Below are 15,314 nucleotides of genomic sequence, written 5' to 3'. Positions count from 1 at the left end.
TCGTTTGTTAAGAATTCAGGACCACAAAGAAATGTAAAAAAATAAAATACATTTCTGGCAGTGTAGGTGCATAAAGGTCGAACGGGTGTTAGGTGTGTAAATATTTAGTTTTATAAAAATAGGTAAACAGAAATAGGAAATATACATGCTAGTTTCTCAATGAGCTTGAGAGATACGCCCAAAGCCAACAAGAGCTGGGCCCAAGTTACGTGTTTTTGATAAAGGCATACACTCATTGAAAACACTGTTAGAACAGTGTACTGAAATACTAATTTACCTAGACAGTGTAATTTCGGGAGCCTACAGCTCGCAAAAGTTCTACAATGAGCAGACTACTTTTCTTCTATTTTAAACGAGTACTTTCTTAGAGGCAAAGAATAATACTGTAAAGGCCCATTCTGCCCATATTCTACAAAAACATTTTAAGGACACGTGGAGGACGCCAGGTGGGATCTGAGGAACACGCCACTCGTACATTCTGCACGTAACGCACGTCCCTTGTATTGGGCAGGTCCCGACCGTAAGCCCCGCCCACACGCCCAGAGCGTCACGCACGACCCGCTCGCTCCGCCCTCACGCCCTGCAAGCCAAAGCTGCCTGCGTCCTTCGCTTCGCGGCACTCAGTGACATTGAGTGCTCCCACGCCACCGCCTCCCCTGAGGCGCTGTGCTGGTCGGCGGAGTAGGCGGCCATGGGGAGCCTCCGCGGCCTGCGGCTGGCGGCGGGTGAGACGCGGGACCGGCTGAGGGAGGGCGGGAAGCCAGCTTGGCCCCTGGGGTTAGAGAAATCCTGCAGCCTGCTCGGGCCTGGTGGTTGCTTCGTGCCTCACGCAGTCCCCTCAAGTTGCTTGGAATTCTACCCGCTTAGTAGTTGTAGTAAGGGCTGAGCGAGCAACTGCTTAGCAGACACTGGGCGCTGGCCCCGAGTGACACTCTCACCTGCCTCTCCATCCACATAGCTCCCACCAATTTTTTGGGCCCTTGCTCCCCTCATTCCCCGCCCCACGACCACCACCAGCCTCCTCGGAGCTCAGCTCTTAATTCACTCCCCATCCCTAAAACCTCATTGCCTGATTCTTTCAGCTTTCTACCCTAATCTCTCCCTTCCCTCCATTACTCTATTTGTGTCTTGAGCCTCCCTCCTCCCCCATCTCGTGTTTACCTGCTATCAGAAAAGACCTGTAGTCTGGAGTTTCCTACCCATTTAGTATCTGATTAGGCAGAGGATTTAAGGTCTCATCGTTGTTTTCTTTAAGTGGAGGATGCATTTCTGTTAAACAGTTCTACAGTCAAGTGCTTTGAATTTCTTAAAGTGTTACGTAAATGCAGGATCTGCAGTTTGTTTTCCTAGTAGACATTTGTATAATGGATATTTAGAGTCAGAGCTTAATTTACATTCTTGGGGAACCAGCAGAGTTTTGCATATTAGGGGCTAAGAAATCAGCATTTGCCTCTTGGCTCTTTTCTAGACACCAGAACAAATTACTCTTGGTCACCTTTATAATAAGTTTTGATAAGGCGCAATGAAATGTACATTGTAAATGAAATAATATTTTTAAAATGTTATCCTTTACATTATAGTTTATTTTGCATTTCATTGGAGAATGGACTGGAAAACATGTTTCAAACTGGAGAATATTATTCTTTAAAACAATACCCCCTCCACTAAAAGAGAATGATTTTATTGATTTGTTCAGCTTTGTTGAACTAATTTACCTAAAATCTTTTCTATACAGTAGCTCCCCCCTCCCCTTATCTTTGGTTTCACTTCCCAGTGTTTCTGTTATCCATGTGGTGGTCTGAAAATATTAAATGGACAATTCCAGAAATAAAGAATTTACTAATTGGAAGTTGCAGGCCTTCCCACTCCATCTCACCACGGTTTCCTCTCTGAATGCACTACCAGCTTGGTAGTCAGAAGCAGTCTCCGTTATAAGATTGACTGTTGAGGTATTGCAGTGCTTGTGTTCAAGTAACTTATTTTACTTATGGCCCCAGAGCGCAAGAGTAGCCATGCTGGCAATTCGAGCATGCCAAAGATAAGCTGTAAAGTGTTAGTATGTATAGGAAAAAAATACAGTAAATGCAGAGTTCAGAACTATTTGTTGTTTCAGGCATCCACTGGGTGTCTTGAATTGTATCCCCTGTGGAAAAGGGGGGACTACTGTATATCCTTTTAACTGTTATAAAGCTTTTCAGCACGGTAAGTGAAAGAATCATTGCTCTGTAAAAAAGCTAAAATATACTGTGTAAAAGGGACTTTGCATAGGAACTAAGACCGAGTGTTTCTAAGTAGTTCATCTTCTTGCCTTGAGAATATGTTTATGCATTATAAAGATTCCAAAACCTCTCAGCAGACTTTTGATGTTTAAGAACGTCAATATTGGGCACGCAGTCAAAACAAAATTCCATACTTACCTGGCAGGGGAGATACCATGATCACGAAGGTGGTTTTCCTAGAGCGAGGCTTATCCACTGCTCTCCAGATGTGCTGATTCCTGTGATTTCCCCAAGTATGGGAAACTCCACTGCATAATTTGTAGTAGTGGGGGACTGCATTCACCCTTTCCCCAACTTTAAAGAAGAAGAGAAAAATTCCTTGAGCAACTGAAGAGGAATTTTACTCCATATAGATCCACTGAAGATGATATATGAACAACTCTTTCCAACTGATCTCTGTCTGATGTTTTGTGAGCAAGTCCAGATCATTTGCTTGCCCACTTTTGCCTATTTTATATCTAAATACATTCACATACTCTATTTTATTTGACTGATTTCTCATAGTAGCCTTCTTAGGTAAGTCTTATCATCCCCTCTCCATTTTATAAATGAAGAAACATAGGTCAGAGGGTTAAATGATTTGTCCAGGACCAGGAGCCAGAAGATGAGCCTGCCCTCTAATTTGTGAACTTGTGCTCTTTGCCTTGTTCAAGCTGCCTATTCACAATAAGTGTGTATATGTATTTGTCATGCCTAATTGAGTCACTCTGATGTGTAGTGAGAGTCATGAAATGCAGATTTACTTATGAAAAGGAGGCACACATCCATATGCAGTTGGATTTTCAAGTAAGAAGACAGATATAACAAGCATCCTGAAACAAATGATGTAGTCTGTCCTATCCACAGATTCAACCAAGTACCAATAGAAAATACTAAAAAAAAAGTTACCTCATTGTTGATGTGTACTGTGTAATTAGGTGTATGATTATATCTATACTGAACATGCACACTTTTTTCTTGTCTATTTTCTAAACAATACAGCATAATAGATATTTATATGCCATTTATGTTGTATTAAGTATTATAAGTATTCTAGAGGCTATTTAAAGCATTTGGGAAGATGGGCATAGGTTATACAAATACCATGCTATTTTATATAAGAGACTTGAGCATCCTTGGATTTTGGTATATGAGGGGTCCTGGAACCAGTGTCCTTCAGATGCTAAGAGATGACTGTATAACTCATTTATCCAGAATATTACTTGGAATAAGGTATTGTAGGTGAGTGAAATTTCGAATAACCAAAGCCTAATTCTTTAAATATGGCCCTTCGTTTTTCATTGTTTCTGTTGGAAATCTTTGCTATACTCCCTTAGCAAACAGAATATGGGCTTTTATGAGCTTGAATTTGTTTATTGTTTTGTAGATATAGGTGAGAGTTAACTTGCAGTTCTTAGACCACTTCACAGATGAGAGGTCTTGAGAACCTGAAATTATAATATATATAATGTAATATAGAATTATATTCAAATTTTTGTTTACGTACCTGTTTATACAGAATTCATAGCTTGCGTCCATTACTCAGATCAGTTTGTACACTTTAAGTTTAAAAGTGTTGATACAAATATTTAGAACTTAATACTGACCCACACTAGTTTGGGTTTCATGAGGGGAATGGCTGCATCTGTTTTGTTTTTACTAAATCCTCAGCCCTGTCTAGGTCACAGCAGACAGGCAGTAGATATTTTGTTTGGATGAGAGACACTAGAAAGTATCTTGGAACGTGCTGCAGATAAAAGGTGAGTTATTTCACCTCTTTTCTGAAAGTAGAAGAAAATAGATATAACCTTCAGGACCCTGTATCTTTCTACAGAATAATTATTAGGTCAAAGAAATGGAAGGGCCTTATAAGAATGTTTCTTCACACCTTCAGAAGGTTTTACTGCCCTAAACTCCTTTGACTTATCAGATTTTAAAATGAATTTATTATTACATTTATGCTAATGCAATGGACTATGGGTTGCCTTCTTGTTATTTTAACCTACATTGCAGAGCATTAGAATCAAGAGGTGTCTTAGAAGTCCTGTAGTCCAGCCCCCTAGTTTTAAAGATGAAGGAACTTAAGGCCCAAGAAGGAAATTGAGCCCAGCCAGTGTGGCTCAGTGGTTGAGTGTCGACCCATGCACCAAGAGGTCACCAGTTCGAGACCCGGTCAGTGCACATGTCCAGGTTGTGGGCCAAATCCCCAGTGGGGGCATATAGGAGGCGGCCAATCAGTGTTCTCTCTCATCAGTGTTTCTGTCTTTCTCTTCCTCTCCCTTCCTCTCTCACTAAAAAACAGTCAATAAAGAAAAAAAAATTTTTTTTTAAAGAAGGACATTAACTTGCCAGGAGTCATACATATACAAAGGTTGGCCATAACTAATATCTCCTGGCTCCTATTCTGATTTTATTTTCACTATATTGTTTCTTTTGTTTGTTCTTGCTAACCAACCCTAAATGAGTACATGCCCTTTTCTACTGCTCCAGTCTTTGGCTTTGCCTATCTCTTCCTTCAGGTCTTGCCAGCAGGTTTTATTAAGCACACACTTTGTGCCCTTTAGACTATGAAAGCTCTGAAATGAGGGAACTGCTACTCCTAGGGTTGGAGTTTGTTGTAATTAACAAACATACATGTACAGTACACCTGGGGAGTTTCTACATGACAATATGTTAAGTTCTGGATTACAGAACAGGTTTCCAGTTCTGTGGTGCCCTAGAGCCAGTTCCTAGTGGCTTTGTGCACATCTCTCACCAGTTTCACAATCAGTGATGTTACGTTGGTAGCTTGAAGTCTGCCATGGTGAGGGTTATTGGCAAACACTACAAATCAGGGCTTATCCCAATTTCACAATTAGTGATGTTACGTTGATAGCTTGGAATCTGCCATGGTGAGGATTATTAGCAAACACTACAAATCAGGGCTTATCCCTGCTGGCCCCCTCCCAAGAGCCAGCATTCCATAGGCTTTGAAAATTCAGAGAAAGGAAAAATAGTGAAGATCATGATTATCTACTGAAGGCTCCACTGAAACAGAAGGGATGGGAGAGTTACATGAGTAAAGTAGGGGTAGTAATGAGTCTGGAGAGCTTATTGTGGGGGTGAAAGGATGGTAAGGAGAAAGGATTACCTTGGATTTTGGTCAGGAGGGAATGGGAGATAAGGTATAGTCTTTTGAAGATTTTGAATCAGATGAGTTTGGACAGAAAGGAAGCCTTTGAGAAGTCATTAAAGAAAACATTTTTCAAAAATTGACATGGCTACCCTGGCTGGTTTTGCTCAAGGTTAGAGCATCGGCCCATGGATCAAAGGGTTGCAGGTTCGATTCCAGTCAAGGGCATATACCTGGGTTGCAGGTTCAATCCCTGGCCAGAGATCAAACACGAGGTACATGCATACCCTCGACCAGAATCGAACCCATGACTCTGTGGTCTGCGGACTGATGCTCTAACCGCTGAGCCAAACCAGCCAGGGCTGGGAAGTGTTTTGAAATTATTATTAGTATGACTCAGACGTTTTTGAGCATGGAGGACTGAAGGAGTGTTTGCCCCATCATCAGAAAGAAGAAAGTTGGGAAGGGGTGCTGCTTTGGCAGAGAGGATAGTGCATTATTGAATAGCAGGTGGCACTGAGTTATAGGTGAGGATGGGACCCCTCAGTCAAAGACCTGAGGACAAAGAAGGGGGTCAAGTTAGGGAAATACATGGGAGCCAGCAGTGTGGAGCTGATTATTAGAACAGAATGGAGGAGTCCTCCCTGAGAGGAGTGTGGAATAGAGGCAAAGGCTAAACTTTAGAGGCCTAAGGTGTAACTAAGAGGAAGTGGCAAAGAGGTCGTTAAAGAAGGTAGATCATAGAGGTCATAGATGAAGGGAGAAAATGGTGTAGAATGTCAGGAGGGCCTGAGTTCTCGTAGAAGGATGAGATCAGTAGCCACAGAGAAGGGAAGAGTGGAGTAAGCTAATGATGAGAATCTAAAAAATATATTCATATGATTAGAAAGAGATTACTAATGTTATTAGAACAAATATAGTAAAATGAGTGGGGGAAGAAACATTGTAATAAAATGTGTGGGTGGTGAGGTCAAGGTAGGAGGTGCATGCCACTTATTCAGTCATTTGAGCTATGAAAGGAAGCAGATTAGTATTTTATTTATAGGAGCTGTTGAAAACAAGTCAATATTGTTGGTCCAAGATAGTGGATTCTCAGTGCCACTGTGGTGTGATGAAATAGGAATTCTCATCAACTGTTGATAGAAGTGTAAATCGACTCGACCTTTCTGGAAAACAGTTTGTTATATATAGTAAGAATCTTGAAAGGGTTCATATCCTTTAGCCCTCTACTACATGATTCTATGTAAGACAATAATCAGAAATACCCTCAGAGATTTATGTAGAAAACTGTTCACTGACACATTATTTGTAATTGTGAAAATGGGAGACAAATCCAGCCATAGGGAATGATTGAATTCAGGTTATATGTTTGTTGAATATTATACAGCTATCAAAAGTATTTTTAATTAATATCTAGGAAAAGTGTTTCTGATATAAATAAGATACAGTATTTATTATATGATTATGAAAAATGTTTATGGCCCCAGCTGGGTAGCTCAGTTGGTTAGAGCATCGTCCAGATACACCAAGGTTCTGGGTTTGATCCCAGTCAGGGCACATAAAGAATCAACCAATGAATGCATAAATAAGTGGAATAACAAATTGATGTCTCTCTCTCTCTCTCTCTCTCTCTCTCCCTCTCTCCCTCCCCCTTTCTCTCTCTCAAACTAATAAATAAAATATTTTAAATGTGTATGTTGTATGCAAACATAGGAAAAAGTATGGGAAGAAATACACCAAGTTGTTATTCCTGAAGAGTGTGATTGTGGATGCTTTTATTGTTTATTTTTAAGATTTTTTAAAAATAGATTTTTAGAGAGAGAGGAAGGGAGAGGAAAAGAGAGAAGAAACATTGATGTGAGAGCAGAACATGGATCGGCTGCCTCCTGCATGCCCCCTACCAGGGATCCAGCCCAAATCTCTGGCTGACTGGGAATCAAACTGGCAATCCTTCAGTGCGTGGGACAACTCCCAACCAAATGAGCCACACGGGCCAGGGCTAACTTTTTTAAGCTTCTAAAATTTTTTTAATGGGCAGGTATTAACTTTTATGATTTGGCATTAAAAGGGCAGTGGGGCCCTGGCCGGTTTGGCTCAGCGGTTAGAGCATCGGCCTGTGGTCCAGAGAGACCCGGGTTCGGTTCCTACTAAGGGTGTGTACCTCGGTTGCAATTTGTCCCTGGCCCTGGTTGGTTGTGTGGGTGGCAGCCACTGGATATGTTCCTTTCACGTTGATGTTTCTCTCTTCTCTCTCTCTCCCTCCCATTCTATCTGAAAAAAAAAATGGAAAAATGTCCTCGGGTGAGAATAAAAAGGGGGGGCGGCAGTGGGAAAAGAAGGATCTAGAGGTTGTGAGGTAGGTTTAGTACAACATCCCTTAATAAGGGGGATCCCAGTTGGAAGGGTTCACTATTTCCTGGGTTTTTGTTTTTGTTTTTTTTTACTTTTATTATTGATTTTTTAGGGAGAGAGAGAGAAAGCGATGATAGAGAGAAACATTGATTGGCTGCCTCCTGCATGCCCACTACCAGGGATCAAGCCGGCAACCCAGGCCCTGACCGGCGATCAAACCGGGACCTCTTAGTTCATGCAACAACGCTCAATCCACTGAGCCACACCGGCTGGGCAAGAGTTCACTATTTCAGAGGATTAGTGTTTTCCTGAGCCTGCAGGAAAGAATGAGGGAACAGATGGAGAGACAGGGAATCTCTTTCTGTCCCAAAGCTGATTTAGGTCAACAGCTAAGGCCAAGAGAATTTCAAATAGCCCCTTTTGGGAGTGTGCTGGAATCTTGGTGGGAGAAAAATGATCACCAGAGAGGGGCCCCTTCTCACTGAAGTTTGCCACCAGATACGTAAAATTGCAAGACTTTTTTCCATAGAGTTCTCCCCGCCCCCAAATTAAAAACTGGACGGATGCCTAAGATTTATTTAGAAATCTGTGGGTTTTTTTCCAACTCTAAAAGATTTTTTCCCATAGAACCAATGTTCCAAATGGCAATTAGGGCTCTAACCAGCCCACAAAAGCTCATGTAGATCTGTCTTGCCAATTTTTCCTTCCGGGTATTTTTCACATACGTTAGCTTCTCTCCATTAGGATCTATAGCTATCCACTTTCCTTTATGTACCCCACCTCAATACAATGTTGTGACACTCCCTAAAGGGAGGTTCCATGTTCATGTCTTCCCACTCCCACTCCCTTTCCCCTCTTTCTCCCCCACCCCAGGCCTGTCCTAAATTCTGCACTCAGATTTATCTTCCAGAAATACCATTGTTAATTGTTTTCCTGCTGAAAACTGTTTTTGCTTGTTTCCCAAATCCTTTTGGGGGCATATCAGATAAAAGAACTCTCACTGTAGGGGAGCATGGATAGCCACAACACCCAGAGCCAGAGTGAGCTGGACCAGCATCATCATGTAAATTCTGAGCCCTAGAACATCAGTGTGGGCCTCAATAAGGCAGAGTTAGGCTGTGAGTGATGGTAGTCTGGTAGGCAGGTCCAGAAGTCTGTATCACATGCAGGAGCAGAGCTCATCAGACTTGAAGCCAGACAAAATCCATTCCTCGTCAGAATAGTTGCAGACGGGAAATATCAAGCCATTCAGGTCTGATCACTGAAAAAAGTTCAAAGCAAGTTAATATTTCAGGTTTCTTCATTTGTTTCATTGTGGTCAGCCATTACTGCGGTCCAGCTTTTTGCTTCTAATGTAGAAACTAAATCAATGGTTCTCTATTCCAAATGAGCTCTGGGTGGCCCTGGCCAGGTGGCTCAGTTGGGGTGTCATCCCATACACCAAAAGGTTGTGGGTTTGATTCCTGGACAGGGCATATACCTAGGTTGGGGGTTCAATCCCCGGTCGGAGCACGTATAGTAGGCAACCAGTCAATGTTTCTCTCTCTCTCTGGTGCTCTCTAAGAAATCAATATGAACAACAACATATCCTTTGGTGAAAATAAAAAAAAGTGGTTTTTTTTTTTAGATGACAGATAGACAGATGGACAGACAGATAGATGGATGATAGATAGATGACTGCTAGATAGATAGATGATAGACAATTGGTAGATAGATACATGATGAAAGAAAGAAGAAAATAAAAATTTTTTATAAATGCGTGTTGGGTGGAAATAAGAGCTCCAACTTTAAACAACAGAATTACCCTAATTTGATTGTCTTCTATTTTGGTTCTCAGCCTTCCTAATGCCGCGACCCTTTAATACAGTTCCTCATGTTGTGGTGACCCCCAACCATAAGATTACTTTCGTTGCTACTTCATAACTGTAATTTTGCTACTGTTGTGTCTTAGGCAACCCCTGTGAAAGGGTCTTTTGACCCCCAAAGGTGTCGCAATCCACAGGTTGAGAACCACTGTATTAGGTCAATTAGAGCAGCTACAAACGTGTGACATGCAATTCATCATAATCATAAAATACAGTATTGATGAGATAGTGTGTATATATATATATATATATATATATATATATATATATATACTGTTCTGTACTCAGGATAGGCATACGTGTAGACTTAAAATTGAATTACAAAACAAACTTTTAAAGTTCCTTCCTCAGACTTGCCCTTTTCTGTCACAACAAACATTTTAGGACTAGCAATATCCTATTTCAATTCTAAAAGGATTGAATAGGCATTTGTGGACTAGTATGAGTACTGTTTAAGTATTTATATTAGAAAATCTTTCCACAGGATATGAAAAAGGAACATTATTACCCCAGAAACAAGTTTCTCCCAGTGGAGGTCATGGTACTAGCTACTGGCCTTCTGAAACACTAGAGAATGAGATGATTGGGCAAACATCTCACATCACTATGGTAGGATCAGCTCTGTGAGCTCTGGTCATTCAGACAGGAATGACCAGACAGTGGCTGTGTTTACCAATGAGGGGCAGCCAGCTGTGGAGGAGGAGGAATGTGAAATAAAGCCTTTTCTGCAGGGATGAAGAGGAGAGGCAACTATAGACCAGTTCATACTGCCTGTATGTCATTAAGGACAGAGTGGTGTATTAGAGATGTTGGGGGGGGGGGGGGGACTGTAAATTCTGAAAGCTGGGCATGCCACAGGGATTTCAAATTTTCAGTGTAATGAGTTACATATTATTGATATGCAGAAATTAGAAGTAAAGTCCCGCTGCTGGTCAGTAAATTAACTGTTGAAAAGAGGGATTTTGGAGCCCAGCCAGAGACAGTATTAAGCTCTGCAGGTGCATTTTGGCTATTCATGAAGCCTATGAGAGCAGCAATTCTCAAATATGGCAGCACGTTAGAATCACTTAGAGAATTTGTTTTTTCTTTTTTGATAGAGTGGGAGGGAGGGGGAGAGAGAAAGAAACAAGAGGTAAGAGAGACACATTGATTGGTTGCCTCCCACAGGACCCCAACTGGGGCCAGGGAAACCTGCAACCCAGGTACATGCCCTTGACCAGAAATCAAACCCAGATGCTTTGGTCTGCCAACTGACGCTCCAGCCGTGGAGCCACACTAACCAGAGCTAGAGAATCTTTTAAAATATATTAATGTCTCCTGGCCTGTGTGAATCCGTGGAATGAGCATCGTCCCATGCACCAAGAGGTTGCTGGTTCGGTTCCTGGTCAGGGCACATGACCAGGTTGCGGGCTCGATCCCCATTAGGGGGTGTGCAGGAGGCAGTTTATCAATGTTTTTATCTCTCCCTCTCCCTCTCTCTTTCTAAAAATCAACAAAAAAATATTTTTTTAAAATATCTCTGTCCGGTTAGGCTGAGCAGTTAGAGCATTGGCCCACGGGTCAATGAGTCGTGGGTTCAATTCTGGTCAGGGGCTCGTACCTTGGTTGTGGTTCGTCCCCAGCCCTGGTCATGTTGTGCAGGAGGCAACCAGTCGATGTGCCTCTCTCACATTGATGTTTCTATCTCTCCCTTTCTTTCTCTCTAAAAAAATCAATAAAAACATATTAAAAAAATTTTTTTTTATTTTGGAATAATTTTAACTTAAAAAGTTGCAAAGGTAATGCAGAGTACTGTATTGCCCTCACCCAGTTTCCCCTAATGTCAAGGTGTTACATATCCACAGTACATTTGTCAAACTAAGCAATTAACATTAGTTCATTACTATCAGCTAAAGGACAGACTTTATTAATTTCTCACCAGTTATTCTGTTGTCTGTTTTCTGTTCCAGGATTCAGTCCAGGACACCACATTGCATTTAGTTGTGTCTCCTTAGTCCCCTGGTCTGTGACAGTGCCATGATCTTGAGAGTTTTGAAGAGCACTGGTCAGATATTTCATAGAATGTCTCTCAATCTGTGTTGTGTTTGATACTTTCTCTTGATGAGACTAAGGTTATGGGTTTGGGGGGAGAATAAATAGCACAGAGGTAGTGTCCTCATCATATCATGCTAGACAGTACATGATTTTTGACTGGTGATTTTGGCCAGTTTGTCTCTTCCTTGTAAAGTCATGATTTTTTTTCCTTTCCATACTCCTTTCTTTAGAAACAAGTCACTTAGTCTGGCCCACACTCAAGGGGAAAGGAAATGTGGGAGAGAAGAATATCTACATCTATTTGGGATTTTTCTTTAAGGAACATTTGTCCCTTCTGTCCCATTTATTCACTCATCCAGTTATTATCCCTATCATTATGAACTCATATATGTTATACCTTAAGTTATAACCTATTACTGCATTATTTATTTTGTTGCTCAAATTATTCCAGGGTAGGCTCTATCACATCAGCTCCTGTGTCCCTTTACATGCCCCAGTCCTTTTGTTTTTTGAACACTTTTTTTCTTTCTGGTTCTACAGGATGTTCCAGATTCATCTTGTATTTTCTCTGCCCCCAAATCATCTATTTTTCTCCAAGGCGCTCCAGTTCCTTTTATTGGATAATGGTATTTAGAAACCAAGATCCGAGCACTGAATGTGCCTGTTGCTATTGAAGTGTCACTGATTCTAGACCCACCCTGTGGGTAGAGCTGGGAAATACATATGTGTAAACTAAGTTATATGTACACACATAAATATGCCTGTGTCTGTCCATCTATCTGTCTTACATTATGTCTCTACATATTTACAAATATATGTATAATAGAAGTGTATAGAGCTACCATAGTTCATGTAGTGCTCTCTGACTCAGATCCAGCACCACAGGGTTTCTTCTAGCTTTCCAGCCTTGCTTTTGGAACTTCTTTCTCTGACATTGAGAGACTTGGCTCATCAGCTACCATTTGTTTACTTACTTGTTCAACCCTAGTATACTTGTAAAGTAGTTTTAGAATTAACCCATGCTCATGTAAAAAAAAAAAAAAAAATCTGTCAATTAGAGTATAGTGTTTATGTATAGTTCTTTTTGTCTTTAGTCTTACAGTTTCTAGTCAGTGTTTTCCAGTTACTTAGGTGAGCTTCTTTTTTCCTCACTTTGAAGATTGTGTTGGAGGTTATAGGGTTAGGTTATGTCATACATTTCTAATACAATTAGATACATATGTCACATTCTTCATTCCATCCTAGGATTCCTCCAGCATTCTGGCTGATTTTTTTTTTTTTTTTTTTAAATTCTAGAGAGTAAGGGGGAGAGAGCTGGACAGACAGACACTGATGTGAGAGAGATACATCGACTTTCTGCCTCCTATACATGCCCGGAGTGGGAACTGAACCTGCAACCTAGACATGTGCCCTGACTGGCATCAAACCCAAGACCTTCCAGTGCACGGGACGATGCTCCAACCAACTGAGCCACACCAGCCAGAGCCTGGTTGATATTTTAAAAATTGCTTATATTAAAGGTATTTGTGATGTATAGTTTTGTAAGTTTTGACAAATGTCATGCTTTTATTTTTAAGCAGATCATTGGCAAACTTCATAGCTAGCAACAAACATGCAACACACCTGACAATTGATGTTGACAAAGGTTAGGAAATACTAACTTAGATAATCTTAAAAGTCTCTTTGTTGTCTAGCATTCATTGAACCTTCAATTATCACTGATTCCGAGAGATTGGTCAAGTCCCAAGTCACATCACTGATGTTTATCTCCAGGAGGGTCTTGAAAGATTCTGAGGAAAAAAGCATCCCCACCTCTCTGCACTGTCCATCATGAGGCTGAAAGGAATTTTTGTGGAAAGGAGGGGACAATAGGATAGAAGCCAAGTACTTGAACCAGCTTTGTCCCAGCTGACCCATTGTAGCTTCCAGCTGGCAGCAATATCTTGAAGGCCTTGATTTTTAAATTGTGAGCCCCAGAACCAACAGTATCGACACCACTTGGGAAATTGTTAGAAGTGCAGATTTTTAGGCAGTGAGAAGTGCATACTCACTGAATCAGAAACTCTGGAAATGGGGTCTGATAATCTGGGTTACAAGTCTTTTGGGTGATTCAGATGCTCCAAAGCAGCGGTTCTCAACCTGTGGGTTGCGACCCCTTTGGGGGTCAAACTACCCTTTCACGGGGTCGCCTAAGACATAACAGTAGCAAAATTACAGTTAGGAAGTAATTTTATGGTTAGGGGGTCACTACAACGTGAGGAACTGTATTAAAGGGTCGCGGCATTAGGAAGATTGAGAACCACTGCTGTAAAGTTTGAGAACCTCTACTCTCAACATTAACCAGCCATTTCCCAGTCAGATCCTTAGAGGCAGCTGTGAGGCCTCATCTTGACTTCCTGCTAAGGCCCTAGGGATGCAGAACTGTCAGCAGGACAGGCTGCAAGTTCAACTGGAGGGCTAAAGGGCTGTTTTCTTTTAATTTGCATGTTTGTTTTTAATTGTGGTCTACCAGAGGATGGAAAATTTTTGGCTTGGATGTCTGGGGCAAAATATTCTCTCTCTTTGAGATAGAAAATGAAGGCCTTAATAATGATACTAAAACTTTTATGTTTTCTCTTTTTTTTAATCACAAAGTAAAAACATCACATCAAATACTTTATTATTTTAGTGATATCATTTTTTTAAATTCTTTTTTTACATTGGTCTTTTATTTCTAATATGTATAATAAGATCATATTGGTATATGTTTTAATCAGCATTTATACCTTAGGGAGGTAAAAATTATTGGCATCCAATATGAAGTTGTAAGAAAAAGTCCCTACGCCTACCTCCACCTCGGATACCTCTATGATCTCAAATCCTACTTTTCTTTGCATTACTCACTCTGTTCCAGAACCACTCTAGGGCCCTTGCACTTACTGTTATTTCTATTTGGAATAGCATTCCACCAGATATCTGCATGTATGTATGTGTAGCTACCTCACTTCCTTCAAAAGTGGCCTTCTTAAAGAGAACTTTTCTGACTACCCTATCTAAAATTTTACACACACTCTACTCCAAACATACAAACACTTAATGTCCCTTCTGTTTATGTTTTCTCTCTGGCACTTACTATATATTTTTTCTCTCCAGTAGAATGTAAGTTCTACTGGCATAGATTTTTATCTGTTTTTGTGTATTGCCTGGAACAATGCCTGACATGTGATAGTTACTCAATTATTATTTGTTGAGTATCTCCAAACATGCATTTATGTAACTAATAGTAAATAGATATACAAGTTAGCATTTGTGCTTTAAATTATTAACTAAACTGAGCTGAGAGGCAACTTCTATTCTCCTTAACTGCCCTCTTCTATTCTCCTAAACTGCCTCTGTTCTAATTAGGAGGGATGGGGAAGGACAGCTACCAAAGGAAATAATTATTGATTCTTCTGTTTCCTATTTAGAGAGCAGAGTCCTAGTTCACCACTAGTTACCCTTGTTCCTTTCTGTCTCAGTGCCTGCCAGAGGGAGCAGGACAGGACTGTGAGGGATGGGTCTGTAGGTCTCATGAAACCAGTGGTTCTCTGTGGAGGTGAAAAAGTCCTGGAGATGGACAGTGGTGACAGTGAATTGTGATGGGAGCACAACAATGTGAATGTACTTAATACCACAGAACTGTACATTTAAAAATGGTTAAAATTATAAATTTTG

At 40.9% G+C, this 15,314-nt stretch overlaps 1 protein-coding gene and 1 non-coding gene across 2 annotated transcripts in view; both read left to right on the top strand.

The window, feature by feature from the left end:
• The first annotated feature begins 582 nt into the window (after nt 1-582).
• The window catches only part of FAM162A (family with sequence similarity 162 member A), a 39,951-nt gene continuing 25,219 nt past the window's right edge, over nt 583-15,314 (top strand). Inside the window, exon 1 of the mRNA XM_036243868.1 lies at nt 583-725. Coding sequence (XP_036099761.1) covers nt 692-725 — 34 coding nt within the window. The 5' untranslated portion in view covers nt 583-691. The remainder of the gene's footprint in view (nt 726-15,314) is intronic.
• Nucleotides 2,410-2,573, top strand: LOC118617945. Its single transcript, XR_004956902.1, has one exon. It is a non-coding gene; the product is annotated as a U1 spliceosomal RNA (small nuclear RNA).

The sequence above is a fragment of the Molossus molossus genome, unplaced genomic scaffold (genome assembly GCF_014108415.1).
Source record: "Molossus molossus isolate mMolMol1 unplaced genomic scaffold, mMolMol1.p scaffold_m16_p_5, whole genome shotgun sequence".
NCBI lineage: Eukaryota > Metazoa > Chordata > Mammalia > Chiroptera > Molossidae > Molossus > Molossus molossus.
The sequence above is the reverse complement of the archived record's forward strand: the minus strand, read 5'-3'. Positions and strand labels throughout refer to the sequence as shown.